At 43.9% G+C, this 23,207-nt stretch overlaps 2 protein-coding genes and 1 long non-coding RNA gene across 3 annotated transcripts; 2 read left to right on the top strand and 1 right to left on the bottom strand.

Annotated features, from left to right (window-relative positions):
* Nucleotides 1-382: 382 nt before the first annotated feature.
* rela (RELA proto-oncogene, NF-kB subunit a) lies at nucleotides 383-9,060 on the bottom strand. Its single transcript, XM_084691110.1, has 12 exons — nucleotides 8,912-9,060; nucleotides 7,671-7,706; nucleotides 7,273-7,409; nucleotides 6,499-6,644; nucleotides 5,479-5,570; nucleotides 5,105-5,239; nucleotides 4,791-4,895; nucleotides 3,901-4,116; nucleotides 3,649-3,726; nucleotides 3,466-3,552; nucleotides 3,308-3,382; nucleotides 383-2,217 (listed from the first exon to the last, which is right to left on the bottom strand). Exons 1-12 carry the CDS (start codon nucleotides 8,916-8,918, stop codon nucleotides 1,451-1,453), a joined length of 1,881 nt encoding a protein of 626 aa, XP_084547236.1. The 5' UTR covers nucleotides 8,919-9,060; the 3' UTR covers nucleotides 383-1,450.
* A 1,228-nt stretch (nucleotides 9,061-10,288) lies between these two features.
* Nucleotides 10,289-22,662, top strand: LOC146222321 (serine/threonine-protein phosphatase PP1-beta catalytic subunit-like). The gene is made up of 8 exons (XM_084691868.1): nucleotides 10,289-10,413; nucleotides 19,656-19,787; nucleotides 19,994-20,224; nucleotides 20,369-20,473; nucleotides 20,628-20,699; nucleotides 21,279-21,430; nucleotides 21,705-21,839; nucleotides 22,069-22,662. Exons 1-8 carry the CDS (start codon nucleotides 10,290-10,292, stop codon nucleotides 22,171-22,173), a joined length of 1,056 nt encoding a protein of 351 aa, XP_084547994.1. The 5' UTR covers nucleotide 10,289; the 3' UTR covers nucleotides 22,174-22,662.
* Nucleotides 12,105-13,970, top strand: LOC146222322 (uncharacterized). Its single transcript, XR_014746772.1, has 2 exons — nucleotides 12,105-13,344; nucleotides 13,701-13,970. It is a non-coding gene; the product is annotated as an uncharacterized LOC146222322 (long non-coding RNA).
* Nucleotides 22,663-23,207: the final 545 nt, after the last annotated feature.

Genomic DNA, 23,207 nt, shown 5'->3' with positions numbered 1-23,207 from the left:
GTCACATACAGGGTCTTACACTTTTCATCAAGTAATGATACGGAAGCTTCACTAGCTAAATACGTTTTGGATTAAAAACTGACCTTGAATAGAAACTTGATAGGAGCATCTATGATTAATTGAACAATATGAGCATATATATATATATATTTAAAAAAAAAGAAACAATGTATATTGAGTCTTTATAGTAAGTCAGTGCATTTACTACAGTTGTAGATCATTTTATATTTACAGATGTATGTTTTTATATGTGTACTGAAATGTGAATTGTGCTAGATGTATTTAGTTAGAATTTCTTTACTTGGCCGAGGTGACAATCTGTGTTCTGTACTTTGTATGTGTACATATCACAACGTACAACAACAGAAGAAAAAAACATCCATGAGTTTAAGGTGATATTTATATACAACCTTCAGTATCCTCGGATTTATAAGAAATGGTGCTAATTCTTTCTTATACCGAGGCACAACTATACACCCCATCTCTGGCGCTTGAAAAAAAAAAATTGCTCTCTGAAAAATATTTGGTTTTAAAACAAAATCTTTTCAATGTTTTTGACCACTAAAGCTGAAGAATGTCTACAAATCTGCCCTCTCTGAACACACCAGCACAGTTACCCCAACTGATGCAACTCAAATGCACATATGTAACAATGTACATAAAAAGCACAATCTAAAGATATCATACAGATAATATAACCCTAACCATACAATTTAGTCAATTTGGGAAATTATTTTCTAAGAGCTTCTTGTCTGACAGTGGTTTGGTATGGTGTTTTATGAATGATCTTTCAAAGTGCAATTGTTGACAAGCAAATGTTTTAATTGCTTCCTGTGACAATAACAGTTTCAGTTGTTTGATAGCTTGTTAGTCTCAGTCTTTGTCTTGAAAGGCCACAATATCTACTTTGTGGACAAACAAAACACACGGAAGGTGCATTGGTATATCCGATCACTATAAATGTTGTTTTAATATAAATGTAAAGTACAAAACTGGGAAGGCACTATTGAAAACTTTAACCACTGGGTCATCAAGGACCAGAGTGAATATCACTCCTGAATATTAGATGCATCACATGGCACCACTCTGCAATGTTCAAATAGAACCCAGTTTAGGGGCATTATAAAAAGTTCGACCGTTTTGATGGTGATATTCCAGTTCATGCAGTTCATCCTTGCGTTTCACCATCCATGTCAAACTGACAAATAAATCTGTGTCCCACTATCACCACCGTCCACTTAGTATCACAAAAGGTACTTCAGGTATCAAAAGAAAGAATAGCCATATAGATAAAAGTGGCACACTAAGATAACCACCAGTTTGTTTTTCCTTGGTTTCTATTTACATTACAAAGAAAGTGGAGCTGAATTGGGTTTCAAGGGACAAAGTTCCTGAATCATTTGAAGGCTTGTGAATCTGCGACGAGGAAAAAGGACAACGTTTAAGTAGGTTAGTTTCCAGACACAAAACCTGCATGCGGGTCGCTGAAAATGGACATGAGACGCTCCTCGTCAATGGAGCTGAAACAGTCCTGGTCCTCCAAGGAGACCGGCTGAACCGCGGGGCCAGGGAAGGTGTCCATCATGCCATTGTCTTGGAGCAGACTGACAATGCTGTTGGGGTAGTTCATGTAGGGGAAGCCACCAGTATTGGACACTGGATCTCCTGGGTTCTGCACGCTGCTGTTCTGGAGGGCGGAGGAGCTCGGCTGGGACGATGCCTGAGAGAAGGCGGCTGCTCCATTTCCCTGCGCTTCCACTTGGCCCTCCAGCAGAGCGCGGACGTCATCCATATTGAGGCTTTCCAGGTTGCCCTGGGAACCGACGTCAAAACTGGGGAACTCACACAGATCTTCGGCATCAAACCTGAGTTCTGGGTTGTCCCCCACGCTGGGCCCTTTTTGGGGCGTGTTGACCTGGGGCTCAGAGGGAAAGGTGCAGAAGGAGAACCCGGGGATATCCATCAAATTGAGGGTGGGGTAGGCCTGGGTGGTGGAGGCCTCCGCGGCCGACGCCTGGACCTGGGTGGAGTAACTGGACACCGGCGTAGCTTTGGGCTGGGAGTCTAGGGTGAGGCTACTAAGGAAATTCCATGTCTGATTGGTGGTAGCAGGTGCGACCTCTGGCTGGTTTGAGAACAGGTGACCTGGCTGCAGATTGAAACAGGACAGGTTCTTTGCTGAAGGGATGGTACCACCGGATACCACTGGGTTCACACCTGCAAAAGGCAAAAACACAAGGCCTCACTTTCACAGCCTGATCTCTGTCCCCTTTGTCCAACTCCATGAAACTCAGCTTCTTTGACACTGATAAAAAACAACTATAAGCACAATGGCCCTCATTTCCGACAGAAAGCTGGACATTTGGTCATTTCTGTGCAGTGTTGTCAAGTCTCGACGTGTGTCAGCTACGCAAGTCTTCCAGTCAGCGGTAACTTTTGGTAGTTGGAAAATTGGACTTGGAGAACTTATGAGACAATTCATTCATAATGGTATCAAAGCATATGCAGCCACAAATTCATCACTTAAAAATATGTAGCGTAGACCTATAGCAAAACTTTCTATTTTCTTAAGGTTTACATCGACTATGTGTCGTACATCCCTAAAATAAATAACTACTTTCAAATGTATTGCAATTTATAGGGTTGATACTTGGTGGTGTAAGATTAATTTGAAGTACTGGTGACATAATTACAAGTAATTAAAATGAAACTATTAAAATAAGGGAGTAGGCTAACTGATATGCAATGTGAAAAGGATAGATGGTTATTCAGTCACAACGAAAACCTTGACATTCAGTAAATCTCACCAATGGCAGATCTGGCTCTGACCAGTTAGAAGATCTCTACTCACCCCTAAAACAGACAGCACTGGAGGTATCTTTTATCGAGAGCTTTGGCTATTAAGTCGGTTTCTATTCACAGTTGGTTCAATTGGACTTGCTAATTGTTTCTATTTTGAGGTTGGAGAAGTTTTCTTCTAGTACATATTACGCATTTCCGTGTCGTAAACTCTAGGGGCAATGCCTCTAAACCGGCCTCTAAACTGAGAATATATAGGGGCGTGATATTTAATTGACAATTGTTTTCAGCCACCACATTAACAAAGCATTTTCCTATAATTTGGCTCCAACATTTATCACCGCCCAATCATTTTTGCACTGGGATTAGCAAGATACAAACGTTTCATGAATCACACGTGAACCCTGTCAGAAGATGATTTGTGACTCGGATCATCATCTGCTGGTTTGACCAGCAGATGATGAAGACAAATGACCATTTTGACGGTCAGGAGAGAAGAAAGGTTTACCAGGTTGAACACTTGTGACCGGAGGCTTTACAGTGACTGGTCTCCTGGCCATGGGACTTTCTGTTGGCATGGGTGCTGAAATCATAAACACACACACACTTACAAACATTCACGATTAAATCGTTTTTAGGTAAAGAGACAAGTAGAATTACATTTACCAGGCATCATGGCCCCTGGTTTCACATTTGGGAATATTCCCTGTGTTCGCTTTGCATGGGCCATGGGACTCTCTGCTGGCATCGGTGCTGAAATAATAAACACACTTTTACAAACAATATAACCATTCATTATTCAATTGTTTGAAGGTAAAGAGACAGTAGGAGATAGTTCTAGAAACCTACCAGGTATCATGGGCACCAGTTTCATATTCTGAAATAATCCCTGTGTTCGTTTTCTCTTTTGTATCAGCCTGTACTCATCTACAATGTGAAACAAAACAATCCTGTCAAACATAATGTCAAACTTACAGTAATACCAATGACCTGTACTCATTTAGTCATTCATCTTAAAAGATGTGGATTCAATCTCAAACATGTGAAGCACACGTCAGAGTAACCTAACACGCTATCATGGTAGTCAAACAAGGAGCTGACCTTGTTCTGAGGGCAGGAACTGGAACACCATGGGCTCGCTGACCTCGCGGTCAGACGGCCGGCGCAGTTGCATCTGGACCCTGACTGGCTCAGTCAGGTTGGTGTCATGGTAGGGCGGCGTCCGGAACACGATGGCCACCTGTCTGTGGACGTCGGCCTGCGAGAACGTTCCCTTCTCCTCCCAAGTGTCCTGGAAGAAACGCACCTCGATGTCCTCTGATGGGAATGGGGAAGGGGGGAAGGGGAGGAGGGGGGGGTAGCAGGGTTAGGAAGGTGGAGAGAACAGGACGTTTCTTCTGTGGAAGCTACCAGACTGCAGCGGCTCTCTCCGACCCTCCCACCCTCTCTGCTGTCCATACTCCCATCCCTCACACCCCTTTACACCCTGACTACACCACTTCCACAACAGTGCTTAACATCACGAACCAACACAATGAGAAATAGGATCCCAGCACTTTTTTCTGACCAAGTAGGAAAAAAGTCCCTGTTATATGACCTTTAACCCAATTCGCTCTGGATAAGAGTGTCTGCTAAATGACTAAACATAAATGTTATTCACATAAAACAGTATGAGTAGGGAAACCAAACCACAGTGACTAAGTGGACACATCAGGAAGGAAGAAACCACACTTCCAAACAGCTCTTTTTCAAGTAGAGCAACTTCAGAGAAAAGTTCCTTCAAATAGAGGAACAGTGCCATTGTCTGGGACCATTATTAGCTAGTTAGCATAAATCACTAACAACAGAGACAGAAGTACAATGAGATGGTAGGCGAAGGTTAAGAAATAAAACTGTGAAAAATAGTTAAATAAAGATAAAGACATCTTTGAACGGACAGATAATTCCAGAGACAAAAATAAGTCATTCTTTGACCGGGTGGATGAAACTACCTTTTTGTACTTTGTCACAGAGCAGGAAGATTTCATCCCCCCCTCTGCAGCTGCCAGAGTTGCGGTTGACTCTGCAAATCTTCAGCTCAGCAGTGTTGGGTGCTCCTGTTGAACACAAGACAAAGGAGTAGGAAAGGTGCCGTGCTGTGAACGCATCTGGAGACTTAAAGAAAAAGTGTTATGGAGAGTCAAGAGTGAGTACTTGACTTCCTGTAAGCTTGACGCGTCTGTGTACGTGTGTGAGAGTGAGTGAGAGCATTGGAGTGACTTATCGCACGTTTGGTGTGTATGTGTGTGTAAGACTGAAGACTCACGGTTGTCATAGATAGGCTGGGACACAACAGGCTCCAGAGCTAGGAGCTCCCCAGTGGCCAGAGTTATGGAAGCCTGGAAACACAGCCTCGCCGCATTCAGGTCAAACTCGTCTTCCCACACCTTAGCCTCAGGAACTGCAGCCAAAACACAGTGCACGAACAGGGTGCTCACGGTCAGGGTGTGGTTGTGATTCTAGAAACACTTATCTGGTATCAAGACACTGCATCCTGCCCCAGGTGAGGTCATTTAAGGATAGCAAACACTCACGCAATACCGAGCCCAACAAAACACATATCAGTGCTGAGAGGTCTTAGTGTTATGGTAAAGAACTGCTGAACATTGGCGAGTTTGTGTTTGGGTTGGTGTGCCTTACTATTGAAGGGGTTGTTACGGGTCTGAAGTCTGCATGTAATTGCTTCGGTCACATCCTTTTTCTTCACACACTGAATGCCCAGGTTTTGAAAACTGAAAGCAGATCAATAGAGAACTTGTGAACGAGAACGAGCCTTACCGCATGACTGAGATTCAATGAACCGTTATTGTGTTTTTTTTCCATTGATTTAAAGCAGTGTTTACATGTGAAATGACATGATGATAAATCTCAAAATTTGACTCTAAAGTCAGAATGATTCACTTCAAAAAAGGGTGCACCTTGCCATGATAAAAAGGACAAAATGATCCACTTTCCGGTCTCTCTGGTCACCGAGGAATAACACAGATGGATGACTCACTGTTTATGAAGACATTAGCAGGTCCACAGGACATTGTGTTTGTTTGCATTTCATCACTCACACAAAACCACCAGCACCATTTCCCACATTCAACCCAGGATCAAACACAAATCAATCCGCAAATCGTCTTTGGCACATATTTACAGACGTGCACAAGCATAGAAAAAAGCAGTAGGGCTGGGAAATTCATCAAGATTTTATTTTCAGTTACTATTTGGGCTTCAAATGATTATCAAAACTACATTATCAAGATATAACGATTACTATGCTGCATTCAGTTTCGGAATCACTCTAATAAAAATGACTTATCTCCCCCCAAAAGTGAGTGGCTCGCTGTCAAATACTCCCCTTTCCTACCTCCTGCCTGGTACATTGTAGCTGAGACTTGAAAACCTTTATATCTCCCTGTCTTTATCAGGATTGCAATCCGGTGATACTTTTGAGACAAGTTTATACATTGTTGTTGTTTGTTTTTCAGTTGAATTGTTTTTAAAGTTTAAAAAAAATCCACTGTTAAAAAGACTAATTGTTTTCAATGCATGACGTTCTCAAAGTCAACAAGTCATTGCTTTAAACAACTGTGAGATCAATGTTGATCAAAATATTCATACATCAGATTTTTGCCAGAATCGAACAGTCCGACAAAGCGCTCCTGTATCTACCTGTGTACTCGTCGCTCCTGCAAGTCAGCCTCATAGTAGCCATGTTTGCAGTCTTTCCCAACCAGCTCGTGGGGGTGGGGCTTGTGCGGAACGTCCTTAGTTACCAAGGAGATGCGTACACGCAGGGGACCACTGTAGTTATGCACCTGCCAGGGAGGGAAAGGAAACATGTTTGCAATTAAGACAATTAACAACAATCTACTCACAACCCTTCCCTCTCAACAAAAAAAAGACCGAAAAGGAAGGGAAATAAAAAAATAAGAACAGGATAGCACAAATCAAATTGCTCCAAAACACCTAGAACCGGAATGCATTTTGTAAACCTACAGTATATATTCATTTGAGAACTGCACCAAAAATGTTTGTTCTCCTCCTGTCTGATGACAGGCATGGTTTGTTGTAACCCCACTTAAACTAACCCTAACAACTTTCAGACTACTCCTGTAGTCCCCTAATGAATTACATAGGGAACTCCCAAACCAAAAACAATGACTTGTATTTGACAGTTGTAAACTGGGAGGTCACAATGAAAATCACAGCTTGTATTTGTTATTGATATTTAACTCTAGAAAAGGTGCACAGACAACATCTTGGTATTCTATCGAAAGATTCACTTTTCTTTTGTTTGTCATATTTGAAGGTCAGCACAACTTTTCCGGAAACAGTGACCTGTATCAGAAAGGTGGCATTCTAAGGAAGTAAAAACCGACATGTACAGTAAACTAAACCAACAGAGTGACAGGTGTGTGAGGTGAACTCAGATAGGCTGCGAACCTTGATCGTGGGGTGCGTCTTGGTGGTTTCATTGCTCTTCTCTCCAGGGATGCTTCCGGCAGAGCGGCCCTCACACTTGTACCTAAACCTCATCCCCCTCTGCTTGGGCTGCTCTATGATCTCTATGAAGGGGTTCCCTGTGGAGTGATAGTGGGAGGGAGAGGACAAGAGAGAACGGGAAAGGGTTTGGGAGTGCCAGAAAGACAGTGAATGAGTGAAATCGGTTCATTTTGTGCAGTTTGTGTCTCTCGGATATCAAAATGCATTCCAATGCGTCACTGTGTAACATCAGTTCAAAGTATGCAGTCTTGAGAGACCTGTGAATATGCAAGATACAGGGATAATTGATAGATTATTGCACCCAATGAACCCAATATTTTAAATGATCTTAGACTTACCTTGGTTCAGTGGGGCCTGCCCCCATGTATACATTCCTATGGGAACAGACAGGACAGAGCCACTCAGCATAAATAAACACCCAGGTTTTATTGCTTGATTACAAAATAAACTATATTGAGTGTTCGGTAAGCAATAGTGGTAAAACATCAACTCCTTTATATAATACATAACTAAAAGTTATAGGATAGGCTACAGTTTTTTCAACCACCCTCTATTGTCTAAAATTAAATTTCTAGCTCAGATATATGTAAAAGACAAAGAAGTGGTACTTGTTGCTTGCTGTCGCTACTTTTTTCCATCCCCATTTTTTATTTATCCTTTTGTATCACTGTTTTGAAAAGCCCGCACAATGTAACATTAGACAGAGCCCCAAACAGGAAGTTATGTTCCACAGATTAGAAATCCGATTGTTGCTTACATGAAAGTTGTTTGATACAATCAGATGATTTGGCACACCCACTTTATATAACAGAAGGCACAACAAAGTAGCGTATAATGTCGTATAGTAAGATCCTCAATTTCGGGTTCAACTTCAACAAACTAACAAACTTTCTATGCGTGTCTTTCTGTTGGACTCAGGAACAAAACGTGCCAAAAGACAGCGCCCTCCTTTCAGCCTTTTGCAGCCAACTCGCTGACAATAGCCTACTTCAAAAACGAATCAATAGCCTATATTAATGTGGTTCCTCGTGTTCATTTCTTAGAACTTCTCGTAACACACCGTTTAGCCAGTATCCAATGTACAGTCTGCGTAGTAAAAGTTGGTTAGTACGGGTCATTTAATTGATTTGGTATGTGATCCACCCAAATGTCTACATTGAAGGCAACTTCTAAATAACTCGCCGACGGGAAATCGACAACATATGACAACTCTGTGATTGAGAATAAATAATCGGTTAGGCCTCTTGACAGCCTTAGATTAAATATAGCCTACGCATAAATCGTAATATGAAAGGTTGTTTCGCACGATCAAGTGCAACTCGCACACGACAGATTCTGTAAGACGACAGTTTTAGGGACGGACACATTATTGAAGATTAAATGGTGTTGATGTAGACCGAACTTCCTACTGTCAAGTAACTCGAAGACAGTGATCTCCATTATTTGGTGCTGACTCCTCCTGCTGTAGTGCAATACCCATGGCGTATGGGGCTTTCCCTCAGTGCGCAAACAAGTTGCTGGTCTTCCTACATGAGAAACAAATGCAATTGCTTACCCCTCAGTTGCTGAACAAACTTACCATCCATTTTAGACTTCAGTTTAAGCCACTCGTGTTGTTATGTCAGCCTTTTGGGGTACGGGTTGTTTCTAAAGAGATATCTTTAACATAGAATAAGGTGTCTTTGTAAACTGCTTTTGACAGAATGCTCTGCCGCCTCCGCCTTCGAGTCGCCGATGCGATTTGCCACCGCCCCCTCTTTTTTTTATTATTACTTTACCACCGCCCCCTCAAACAGTGCGGAAATACCCAGATGACGTAGCCCACGAAGGAAAGAAGCAGGCAGGAAAGCCATGCGTGAATGCGACTTTTAAAACAACTTTGGTCAGGGTATAGACTAACACACTTTCTCTAGACTTTCTCAAATGATATTACAATTTGAGTCAAATTTCATCTCCAACTTGAGATTGCTTATAAAACGTGCTATACAAATAAATGTGATTTTATTTGATCTCCAATGCAACATTCACATAGCCTATGATACAGGCCCACTGCCTTATGATATGGCCAAAGGCACCGCTGTCTGAGCACCCTGTTCCTCAACTTTCTCTGACAGACTTTTGGAAATTCTGAATTGAGAAACTATAAGTTCCTAGGTCTATCTTTGTATCTAACCTTTCAGTTGCTAATGCATTTTGTTTTTTGTTTAGTTTAGTTTTTTCTGTCATACAAGAAGAATGTTTAGAGCTTTTAGCCTCTCCAAAATTCAAACGGAATCTGAAAATGACTCAAATGTTGTCAAATCTGGGAGTATTTCATTCACTAATGCATGGCTGAACACCAGTGTTTCATACACCTAAGGCCTAGGCCCTAGGCTATTTCATCTGTAGCTGTTGGTCATGTTTGGTATACGTACATTGCCAGAGGAGGGCGCTATAATCCAATTTTATTACGAGATTAGCCTATGGTTGAGCAGAGCATTGCTTTACAGAGTTCACAACAGAACAGTTTTTTGTGATAGCCTATATTGCAACTTTTCAAAATGATCAATAAAAACCAGCTCCAGGATTGCGTAGTTTGAACAATGAACAAAATGAATGTGTCATGTCATTATTTGAGGTTAAATTCAATTATTGCCATAACAATGGAAAACATAAAAACATAGACTCTAACAACCATTTAATCGGCAAATGGCCAATAGGGCCCACGTTTATTCCCTAAAGCCTAGCCTACACACTACAGTCCTATCATTGCAAAAGACAATTAAGATATAGCATACCCTCTTCAGTGGTTACAACATATAAATTGCTAACCACCAACAAGAAAATCGTTGCCGTAGCCTATAATAGGCATTATATGACTATATATTTTCTATTCTTTTATGTAGGCTACAAGAACGTGCGAATGTCCCATAAAAAATCGGGCGGTGAGACCCAGCGGCTTGCATTCCGTTGTTGTGATGCGGTCAGGCGGTGCCTGCCTGCCAGAAGCGACTGTGGCGAGCGCAGCATTGACAGCACCCACTACAGAAATGGCGGAAGGGGAGTTGGATGTCGACTCGCTAATCTCCAGGCTTTTAGAAGGTGAGTTCATCGGAAAAGTTTATAATGTATCGCAGTTTAAACTAAAGTCTGGTCGTGAACGGTTTTGTGGTGCCTGTGACTGGCCTTTTTTGGGGGGCTCAAGTCCACAGGTAAAGGCCTGTTTTTGGATAGAAACTATGGAGAGCCCGGTATTTGAGATAGCTGTGCCATTTGTCACTAATTCCGAACACAGGCGCACCTAAGCTTCATAGGTCGCCTTTCTCTTAAAATTATTTTCTCTTAAATGTTATAACTGGTCCTCGCCGTGGTCAAGAATTCCCCTGTCTCTTTTAACTTAAAATTGATATTTATTTTTACAGATAGGCTAACGGATTGTGTTGATGTGCAGCTGGTTTTTAAGTTGCAAAAGTCGAACTATCCTTTGCCTATGTTATTTTTGTTAAAATAATTAGGGTTTATAGTGGCTTTGCCAATGTTCTCTTAGTCGTAAGTTTAAGGGTATTGGGCAATGTGTGTTATGATAATAAATTGTGTACGGGAATCTTAAAATCTAAAACTGGTGCACATTGACATAGATTTAAACAGTGGAGTAAGTTGGCCTTCAAATTATTCAGTTGAATATATTTAATTTCATAATTTGGTTAATGACGTGTCCAAAATGAGAACGTTGTTGTAACTGATAAATTATATCCAACTTTACATCTTGAAATGTGGCATGCCCTTTAAACCCATTGTAGGCTAAGCGTGAATTTGTTAGGCTGCTATACACTACCTTACTCTTTCTGATTCTACTGCGTTTGTGTCAGTGGCTGGACAGTCAACAATTTGAGAAATTAACTTTATTACCCATATCATAACAAATTTAAGGGGGGGTTCTGTTTTAGGAAAGTAAGTTCCAACCTAAAAATGTTAGGGCAAGCCCAACTCCTTCTGATTTCTTTACTTTAGGACTTTCATATGACTAAAATACTAAACTCAGGAAATAATTTAACTCGTTGCTATATTTATACAGGTATATAATGGTGGAAGCTGTTCTTCTATCATATATTATTTGAAATATTATCTTTTTCAATTGACATCTAGACGCTGACATCCATAGCAATGCTACCTGTTTGGGGCTGACGCAGTCATGCACGACTAAATACTCTAAGGGAGACATGACAGCTGAAACTGGCCTCCTGTGTTGACAAAAGTCCAGCTCACAAGCTGTTCTTCGCTGTGTTCAGTAAACCTATAGCCGTGTTCTGTCTCAGAGTGATGAGCACAAAAAAAAAACATAGACGACACACAAACTGTCAGCTCCACTTATTAATTATCCACACCCCTTATCAGGAACTAAGTAACGCAAACATCCACAAAACCATTGCCAATGTAATAATCTGTGGATCACTTTGCAGATGAAAGGTATCTGTGGGATTTGACACACTGTTGCATTACTCTTACAGAGCTGTATGCTGTTATACTGCAGACAGTTGGCTATAAGCACAACTCCGGAAAAAGAGCCTTAGTCAGGCAAGTTGCATTTTTGGCAGCCTCCTCTACATTACCAAGGAAACTTGGAGGGGGGAAATTGGACTGAAATATGCTTGTAAAAGCTTCCAGATGTGTCTTTTTGTATCCAAACAGATCTCTCTTTACCCTAACTAGTTTGAGCTCAATTTCCCTTTTGTGGGTATTCTCAGAACTGGAAAACACCAACGACCAAGCCTCTAAAAGAAGTGGGTGCAGTCAGAGAGATGGGTCCAGAGCCCTAGACCCCCTCAACAACACACACACACACACTTGCAAAGTGCACGGCACACACACACACACCCTGTTGATTCCTGGTGTAAACACCAACTTGTCTGTCAGGCCACCGTGTGGCCTGTAATTTGACGGTGTACATCGGCATCTCTTCAGGTTCCACCACAGTCCTAGCACATCGCCATCTGTTTGGGTTAGTTTAAATTTGTGTTTGTGTCTGTGGAGAGTTTGTCGGTGTGTTCACCTACTCCTCCGATGGTCTGACACTTTCTCTCGCAGACCAGTCAACCTCTCCCTCACCTCCCCGCCCACCCCTCTCGGCTTCTCTGATCCTCTTCATTAAATGTCAGCAGACGCAGCTGTCCCTGCTAGTGATGACCCACCTACCCTTTCAGTCACCCACGCACGCACACACGTACACGCCATACACACACATTCACATTTATACATTTAGCAGACGCTTTTATCCAAAGTGACTTCCAAAAGAGAGCTTTACAGAAGTGCATAGGTCACTGATCATAACGGCGAGATAGCCCCAAACATTGCAGGTGACCGAAACGTGCAGCAAACATTGTGAAAACGAAATAAGTCCCAAAGGGAAGTATCATAAGAGCATGTAGTTAAACGAGATACAATTAAACAACATGAACCTCGAAAAAAGTGCAAGGGTGTACCTGCGGAAAAAAGCAAGCAACAAAAATATACACACACACAAACACACACACACCACACACACAGGTTAATTAACATATGTAAACTGTAGTATTTGTAGACTGTAATAAGTCTGTCTCTAACTGTCCCAGCCATGCACATCTTTACACATGCCTTTTTCCCCACACAAATGATTTCTCTCACCACTCACCCTCCCCCCCATTATCTCTCTTGTTTCATACCTAACTCATATAATATGCACACAATAGCACATTGTTGTGTGTTGACTGAAGTGGTGGTCAGATGGCAGAAAAAGCCAGCCAGCCCTTCTGTCAGTCTGATAGCTGCTTACCTGACAAACTAACGCAGATCCAGGGATAAGTGTTTGAATCTCAGCTGCCTCCAGCATAGAACCCTGTTGGCGTTCAATACAGGGCTGTATGGGTGTGTGTATGTGGGCGGGGTGACAGTTCTAAAGAAGCTGAATGACAATTATTCTGCATTACCTTGTTGTTTACCAACTATACAGATAAAGTCTCTCGTCAGAGGCTGTATTGGAGAGTCTCAAATGGCTTGGTAGGTTTTGCATGTAAGATTTCCTTGGACTTTTCCTAGTGTCTGGTTAGAGTTACAATTCAAATGGAGTCATGTAGACTATTAGGGCAGTATTAGAGACTGTTTTGTGCTTTTGGGTTTTGTTTTTCCTCAAATTAAGTTTTTTTTTGGGGGGGGGGATTATTTGGTTTCCACTTCTGGCTGCTTCTTGGTCGTTTTATTTGTGCTCTGTGCGCAGTATTATGTGAGTGAGGCAGCTTTAAAAAGTAGACCTATTGGAGCTCTGGCTCTCTCACCCACCCCAGACGTTATGCCCCGACACCCTAGCACACCAACAACAGCGGACAAGGGACCCTCTGTTTCTTATGCCATCACAGGTGGCCCCCAGTCTTTTTTCTCTCCTATAGGCTTCGTAATGTGGCACAATCAGGAGCAGGAGTCAGATGGCTGAGCGATGAGGGAGTCGGACTAGTAATCAGAACATTGCCGGATTGATTCCCCACCATGCCAAATGACGTTGTGTCCTTGGGCAAGGCACTTCACCCTACTTGCCTCGGGGGGAATGTCCCTGTACTTCCTGTAAGTCGCTCTGGATAAGAGCGTCTGCTAAATGACTAAATGAAATAAATGAATGAAATGACAATCAACACCATCGCACTCTTGTGTGAGTGTCTTGGGGCGAAGGAACATGGAGGGCTTATGGAGGCTGTTTTTTTGTGGCTATATGGGGGGGGTTTAACTGTGACCAACAGGAGTCAAGTTCATTTCCTGTGGGAACTAGATGTCGAATGGAATCGTACCGCCCAGATGTTGAGAAATCAGGTTACCTCAAGGATGCTTATAAAGTAACCTTGTTGGCCCAAAAATGTTTTCGCTAGTTGGAGGTGGTGTTGTTATTGTTGTTGATGATGATGATGATGATGAAGAGTGTTGTTGTGTCGCCTGGGCCCGGGGGGGGTTGAGGGGCGTAAGCATGTCAGTGTTGTGAACGCAACAATGGTGGTGGCTGTGTGGTCGCGGTCCCCCTCGCCCCCTGGTACCAGCTGTGTCAGAGGGCACATGGAGGCTTCGCTGCCCCTCAGACTCCTGCTATAGACTGCCCCTCTGTATCTCTCCCCTCTTCTCTCTCCCTCCATCTCTTCTGTCTCCCCCCCCCCCTCCCCTCTCCTTCTGTCTTTTTCCTGGTTCTCTCTTTCCCTGGTACTACGTTGCCGCTCTGCAGACACTGTGGAGACTGTTTCTCCATCTGTCATCCCCCCCCCCCTCTCGCTTTCTCTCGCTTTCACTCTTTCTTTGGCTCGACAAAGACACTCTTTCAGACCCTCTCCACATAATGAGAAGCAAAAAGTCCTCAGTAGCAATATAAGAGAGAAGTTCACATTCGAGAAAGATTTAGAAGTTCCAAGAAATGGCACCAACATTGGAGTGGATTCCCTTCCACTCGGGGACCGAAGTCACTGCGTGTTCTTCAGTTAGGCGATGGGGCTGTTTTCTGTGTGTGAGGAGTGGGGGGTGGAGGGATGGTGGGTGCAGAGGATTGCAGCTGAACCCTGCTGGAAGTAAACGAGAGATCCATTTCAGGGGGGTAGAATGGAGGCGGGGAACACCGAAAGGTCATTGAAGGCAATTCTACAGCGTTGGTAGTTAGCAACACCATGGTCCACCGAGGCCTTTCCTTTCTTGTGAAGCGCACACTTTTGTTAACGTTGACGATCAGTTGGTGGTGATTTGGTGCAGTATTTCATCATTATGTGACCAGATTTACCAGATAGACATGCCTACTGTATGAAGATACTCTTATATCTAAGATATGAGGCCGAATTGCATCATTTTCAAATTTGGCACAAAAGCATAAATATGTTTAAACATGCTGTGATAAGGAGCAAGCCTGTCTGAGACCATGGCTTCTTATACAGTAACCCTTTCTCTACTCTGACATCAGAGGATTGTTGATGTTTGGGCTTGCATAGCTGTCTGCAAATGACAGCGTCTTGTATTGGGTCTTCAGCTATCCCATATATCTCAGTCATTCCAGGGGTCATGTTGCGTCGCCCTGTTGTCCCGACCTGGCTAGCGTCGCCTCAGTATCAGATGCTCATGGCTTAGAGAGCTCCCGCCTTTGACCTAACTACTTCCTCCTTCCTCTCCACCACAACGGTGCCCATATATGGTAACGCCTCAGAGAAGCAGATCGTGATTTCATTTTTCTCTCTTTCTTTCTCTATCGTCCTCTTTCTCTTCTTCCTGTCTTTCTCTCTCCCCCTCACTCCCTCGCAATGCCACTAAGTCAACCGTGGTCTTTTAAACGAACGGAAACTTCCCAACCTGCCTGACCCTTTGCTACATAAAAAGCAACAGAGGGAGTCAAAACGAAGGAAACTGGAATAGCAACCTGCTCGTTTTAGTGTCATCGTGTCTTGCTGTTCCGAACAATCGTTGAGTAAACTTTCATGAGCATTTTAATCTTTCCAATTGTATATTTTTAAATATAATTGTTACCCTTGGATAAAACTATAGTTATGTAATGTATTCAATTTTTGATGTTGATCAATTGGTCGGTATTTACAAATGCAGCCAAAATTAAGTTAGTTAAAAATAAAGGTTATCAGACTCGGTATAACACACTTTATGTGTAGCCTAGCTCTTTTTGTAAATGCAAGTTTGAATCTTTTTACTGTGCTTAGACAGGACTTAGGAAAACACAGTACAATACTATAACAAAGTCCTATCTGGGGAAGGTCATTTGTCTTGGCTCTCAGTGGTTTACATGCGCATGGTGTAGTGAGTGTTTCAGCTACTTCTGTGGCCCAGGCAGACAGGCAGACAGACAGACAGACAGACAGACAGGCAGGCAGGCAGGCAGGCAGACAGACAGGCAGGCAGGCCGGCAGGCAGACAGACAGGCAGGCCTATGGTGTGTGGGGTGTGTGGAATGCGGTGAGTCTTGTAGGAAGGGTAGGGCAGGGCTGCCCTGTGACATCAGCACAGAAACACCAACAAACACACAGTACTCTGACGGATATCCGCAAAGGGACAGTTGGACATGGATAGAGGATGAGAATGAGTGCAGGGAAGGGAGAGAGGGCATGTAGTATTGCAGCACAGTGATCTACTTTGGCAGGGCAAGATGGTACACGTTGTACAGCATGGAGGTCAGAGAGTGTCTCAAAGTTTGTATGAGTGTGTCCCATTCTATCTCCATCTCAAATACACACACCCACACACACACACAGTCTCTTTCTTACAACACAACCCAAATATGAGGTATGGATTCAAATGATAATTTACAAAAGTACCCACTGAAAGGAACAGATGTGACCAGATTCCAAACTAAAATGGATCACAGAAGAATGCAATCCCATGGAACCTTTTTCTTGGACCAATCAGGTCCCAAAAATGTCACCCCATCTCATGTTTATGCCCGTAAACAACCTGGGCGTATGTGTGTCTACGCGTGATTGATACGTTTGTGTCTGCGCACACAAATCTTTTCCCACGCATCACCGCCAGTTCCAACCTCCATTAGTATTCCCACGTTGGGCTGATGCCGTTGATCTTTGTCGCCATTTAGCTAGCAGCGCTCATCAACACGTCACGAGGCGGTAACCTGCCCGGTTGCCATGGCGATTGCCTGCCGGGCCCAGCCCACTCGGCTCAGCGCCGCTGCGGTGCAGAGGAGGAGACGGGGATGATGGGATACCACCACGAGTGTGATATGGAGTCAAGGTCACTGGATCATCTGTTGGCAGAAAGCCGTGTGTGTTGATGTGTTTGCGAAAGGCTGTGTGTGTGTGTTTGATTGGGTGTGTGTACTGTATGGCTGTCTGTCATCTAGCTTTTCCATGTCGTGTGTAAGGAGATCCTCTCTGGCCTGCGCTGCTGTGTGTGTGTGTGTGTGTGTGTGTTCTCCTATATTGGGCCCCCTGCCTGTCAGCTGATCCAACACAGACCTGCATATGCGTTACACAAAGCTGTCAAGGGTGGCAGGAGGGAGGTGTGTGTGTGTGTGTGTGTGGGGGGGGGGCAGTCATGGGAAGCACATTAAAACCAGAGGATGCAAGCTCGCACACATTTCCATGCCAACCTCAAATGTCTTTCTTGAATGCCAGTAGCTGTGACCGTACATTATCTACGTACATAAATATTTGTATTCCGCATTTTTCCCCCCATACCAAACTTAAAAGACCCCTTCAATCAACATCAGTGACAATGGACCATAATTGCATCTGTGTGGCTGTTCCTACAAGCCTTAATGATGGTATGTGGGTCGCACATCTACTATTAATGGGTCTTAGACGGACTCTCTGGTCTCTCTGGCTAGACTAACCAGTTTAAAGGGACAGTGTTTGGTTTGTGGGATTGCCAGTGTTTATAGTCCTTGCTTAAATCACGTTGAAAATGTATACACTCCTGGGTTGTGGGCGCATTGGAAAGTGCCACTGCGTTCAGACCAGTGTTACAGTCAAAACACCAGCTGAGACCAAAGCTGGAGGGAGGATGAGATTGAATCAAGACAGAACATTTGTACGAGATTGGTCCTGTAAAATGACTGCAAGAACACACATTGCCTTTCCCATGAAAAGGTTGTTGAAATCACTTTACTCTTTTTCTTGGATATAATACTAAATGGCTGGCTGGGATATTTTGGTATACATGTAACTAAGTAACATAGTCGTATTTAGAATAGTGTACAATTAAGTGACAATTAAAAAAGGGCAGATGACCCAAAACGTTACCACCACCAGTCTGATGTAATGTTGGACCTCCATGTGCCGCCAAAACAGCGGCGAACTGTCAAGGCATGGACTCTTCATGACCCCTGGAGGTGTCCTGAGGTATCTGGCACCAAGGCACCAGCAGAAGATCCTTCAAACCTGTCATCTGCCAGGTGAAGCCGTGATGAGACCTCACGAATTTGGAGACCAGGGCAACATCTTGTGTGGCCGGGAGCGTTATCCTGCTGAAAGGAATATCAAGGAATATCCCTGCCACTAAGAGGTGTACCTGGCACATGTCCAGTTGACTTCCACATGAATGGCCCAACCCAGGGCTTCCCAGCAGAACATCCCCCAGAGCATCCCTCCCTCCTGTCATCTTCCCACAGTGCATCCCGGCGCCTTTGTCTCCCAGATACACAGAGGAGCCAGATATTTTTTTATTTATATTTTTATATTCGATATTTTCAAATGTTTAATTATCGCGATATTATCGCTAATATTCGATATATCGCCCAGCCCTATTTTGGACAGGATAGTTAAACTGAGTCGGGGCAGCCAGGCATTGGTTAACGACCTGGCAGGACCTGGTCCCAGATGTACTGGGTGATTAAACCTGGTAACCTTGCGGCTTAATGCTGGAAACACGGAGGCTTACTTTGAAAAGGACATTACAAGGAAATATTTTGTATTACCATGACATCCATACTTTTGGTACTGTATTAACCTGGCTGTTGGTTTTAGAAGGGATACTGGCTTTCGAGCGTGTCTTTGTAACAAATGTTGAGAGAGAGCTGAAATGACTGACATTTTCCTATGAGATTTTCAGATTACTTTACACCAGGGATGCTTAAGCATATACAGATGGCTTTATTTCTCCCCAGGCATCTTTTTGGGACACCTGCATCCACATTACGGAGATTCGCTTGGTTTGACCCTATTATTTAATGTGGAGTAAGTGTCTTAAATCAGCCATAGTCTGTTAAGCAATTCCACCCGAAGGAGTATGTGACAAGTGGCGCCCACACACACAATCATGTCCCAGTTATCCCAACAGATGTGGAACTACACACACGCAAGACAATGATGGCTGTGCGGGGCTATTATCAAGCCTTCTGTGCTGAATAAAACCACCCTCTCCTGTATTTACTTTGTTAAAAGTACCCCCTCTTGAGCCTCCCGTGTGTTTTTGTTGTGATGACAAACAAAGAGATGGGGATGTCTTCCTGTCTTTTCTTCAGTGGAAGTGGGAAAGACGGCGCTTTTTTTAAGGCTAAGACATGACTACCGTCTCTGTCTTTCACACACACACACACACATAAGGCATACACATTTGGTAGGATGCTTGTCATATCTTTTGTGGCACACACAAACACACGCCAGCGCCTTTTATAGGCTTGACCATCTCTTCGCAGAGTGACGTGAGAGCCTAAACAAATGACTGCCTTTGTTTAACCTGGTCGTTCTCCTTTTTTTTCTTCTCTCTTGGCTTCTTCTCTCTCTCACCCTTTCTTTCTCCCTCTTACTTTCCCTTTCAACCCCCACCGCTATACGTCTCCCCCCCCCCTCCCTCTTCCTCTCTGCTTCTGTCTCTTCCCCCGCCCCCCTCCCTCCCAGTGCGAGGATGTCGTCCTGGGAAGATCGTCCAGATGACGGAGGCTGAGGTGCGCGGGCTCTGCGTCAAGTCCCGGGAGATCTTCCTCAGCCAGCCAATCCTCTTGGAGCTGGAGGCTCCCCTCAAAATCTGTGGTCAGTTGGACTGTCAATCAACGCGCATAACCAAAACTGTAGCCACTGTATGTAGTTACACATTTCTAAATCAAGCATCTTATTACGGCACATATAAAACACTTTAAGGGGGAAGTGAATACGATTGTGGCATTAGCAAAATGTTCCAACGTTTTCTGCTTCTAGATGCCGAAACCTGTCTGTGTCCATCTCTCCCTCTCCTCCAGGTGACATCCATGGCCAGTACACAGACTTGCTGAGGCTGTTTGAGTACGGAGGCTTCCCCCCGGAGGCTAACTACCTGTTCCTGGGGGACTACGTGGACCGGGGGAAGCAGTCCCTGGAGACCATCTGTCTCCTGCTGGCCTACAAGATCAAGTACCCCGAGAACTTCTTCCTGCTCAGGGGGAACCACGAGTGTGCCTCCATCAACCGCATCTACGGCTTCTACGACGAGTGTGAGGGGCCACACACACACACACACTGGCCAACACATGCTAAAAATGATCAACAAAATGCTGCTCCTTTTCCTCTCCTGCAGTGCCTCGGTCAAATGCGGTTATGCATTTTCAAATAACCCTTCTCCCTTTTTTGTGTTCTAGGTAAGCGCAGATTCAACATCAAGCTATGGAAAACATTCACTGACTGCTTCAACTGCCTCCCCATCGCTGCCATAGTCGATGAGAAGATATTCTGTTGCCACGGAGGTACCCGAAAGATAAACATTGTGTAATGTGGTCGTGTTTTCGGTTGTAATTGTGCACGTCGATGGCTATTAGAACTCGCAAACCACCAAACGTTCTCTCAGAACTACGTTGGATTTATGGACTGTTTTCTGGATGTGTGTGTGTGTGTACTCAGGTCTCTCTCCAGACCTGCAATCCATGGAACAGATCCGTCGTATTATGAGACCCACAGACGTCCCTGACACGGGTAAGCAAGCACGCACACACACACACCAGTTCTCTCCCCCTCACATTTTTTAAATATAGTTTACTCAATCATCCAGAAGGGGGCAGTATTGCCATACTCATTTTGGTTTGGCTATAAAACAGGATTCTAGGCAGTCAACATCTTTGTAACTTTCCTCTAGACATTGACAGTTACTGTTCGGCAACCACAACCAACATCACCACACGCAGAGAATGTGCTTGGCCGCCGGCCATATTTAATAACCGCACCCAGCATTTAGATAGATCCCCTTATCTCACGTTACATCGAGAATAGTTTCTGATGCCGGTTGGGTGAGCCAGAGGTCCCGTTAAATCCAAAAGGATCCATGTGTGGTCTGAACGGTAGGTTCAGACCAAATGTAGTCCCTGTGCATCGGACCTTGAAACTCGTGCCCTTATAAGGCAGTGAAACCACCAGACTATTTCGCTTGTCCTCGTTCCTCAGATCCTGTAAATGGGTTGTTTGGGTGTTCCTGTGGGGGAGGGTGTCCTATGTGTGAGATTCGTTTTGCATTGCACTTTATGTATGTACTCGTGTGTGTGTGTGTGTGTGTTCCAGGGTTGCTGTGCGACCTGCTGTGGTCGGACCCAGACAAGGATGTCCAGGGCTGGGGCGAGAATGACCGTGGGGTCTCCTTCACGTTCGGGGCTGATGTGGTCAGCAAGTTCCTCAACCGGCACGACCTGGACCTCATCTGCAGAGCCCACCAGGTAAACGCGCACACGCACCTTCGCACTCACTCACTCAATATGGCCCTCTGAAGTATTTTGAACTTTTCAGGGACATGCAACACAACAATAATGAAGCATGCTATGCCGCAGTAACAGCATTGCTGTTTAAAACAACTGTGGCGGGCAGATACACATGTCATTCCTTTTTTGAATATCTGTTTCTATGGTTTTCTTTCTTTTCTCCTGTCTTTGTTGATACTGTTTTTCTTGATGGTCCTCCCCTATTTTCTCCTGTTGTCTGTGGCGCCCCCAGGTGGTGGAGGATGGTTATGAGTTCTTTGCCAAGCGCCAGCTGGTGACACTGTTCTCTGCCCCTAACTACTGTGGCGAGTTCGACAACGCCGGCGGCATGATGAGTGTTGACGAGACGCTGATGTGCTCCTTCCAGGTAACAATGACTCAGTCGTTGGCTGAAAAAGAAATTCTCACTTGGACGGTGATTGGACTTGCGTCACCGAACCTAAATGGAAACGTTGAGTTTGCCAGTTTGGCACTCATCAATGGGTTTTATTGCTCAAGGCAAACAAAATGGAATTCCCCCCCTTTGTTGTTGACATTTGGGAACTGTGTGGCTCACAAGGGACAGAGGTGACTGTTCCTGTGTCTGCTCCGCTCAGATCCTGAAGCCGTCTGAGAAGAAGGCGAAATACCAGTACGGAGGCATGAACGCTAGCCGGCCCATCACCCCACCCCGCACAGCTGCCCCCCCAAAGAAACGATGAAGGTGAACGAGGTACCGCGGAGGAGTGAGTGAGGGAGAGAGGGACGACAGACAGACGAGGGTCTTGGGTCCCCTCGTCATCCACTTTTCTCGAAGGAGAAAGAACCGGAAAGAGAATTGGAAGCGAGATTCGAATGAATTGACACCCAATCACATGTGCCTCTTCTGTTTTGTTTCTATTCCACCCCTGTTGCACACCAACTCTCTTCTTCCTACCTTTACTCTATGCATCTGTGTAACCACAAAAGTTTTTTTTAAGATGGCCGGGGGGAGAGAGAGAGACACACACAATGTTTGCATTCTGTCTGTACAATAGTGTTTGTTTCTTTTTTCCATCCTTGCTTTTTTCATCTTATGACAGAATGACAACTACTAGCTCAGTTAACCATAGACACCCCTTTACCTGTATAGCCACAACAGGTGATAATGACATGACTGCTGTTTTTTTTTTAAATATAAAATGGGAATAAATTTCGTCTGTTCATTGACATTTGTTTTATAACCCAAATGATGACCTTTCACATGCAGCTTAATGACCACCTACTACAAATTGATTATTTCAGCATTAGATATGATTCATCTGGATTGATAAAACATTCTTTTAAATGCCGGTATCTTTCGACATAGAATAAGATGACAAACTGTTTGGTCTAAGCCTGTTGGTTATCTTTACTGTATATTATGTGTTTTTAACTCTGTGACTAATATTTGATTCAATGTATCTGGAAAGGATGATGAAACGATCCTGTACCGATCATCAATAGGTTGAGACCATAAACAGTTTAATACATATTGTTTCATCCATTCCAGATCAATGGAATATAATGAAACCATCAAAAACAACACATTTTTGGGGGGATTGTCATAGCCACACTGCTGGGACTACACAGTACATAAGACTGCATGCTTTTCAGGCTATTCTGACCCACAATCCTTTGCAGAGCACTGGCACGATGAAGTCGTATATCAGAGGTTGTACTGTACATAAGTACACTGAATTTTAATCATACATTCTTCAAATCTTTGGGATTTCAT

Source organism: Hypomesus nipponensis, chromosome 25 (assembly GCF_054491055.1).
Source record: "Hypomesus nipponensis isolate SF chromosome 25, ASM5449105v1, whole genome shotgun sequence".
Lineage (NCBI taxonomy): Eukaryota > Metazoa > Chordata > Actinopteri > Osmeriformes > Osmeridae > Hypomesus > Hypomesus nipponensis.
This window is presented reverse-complemented; position numbering and strand designations above follow the sequence as displayed.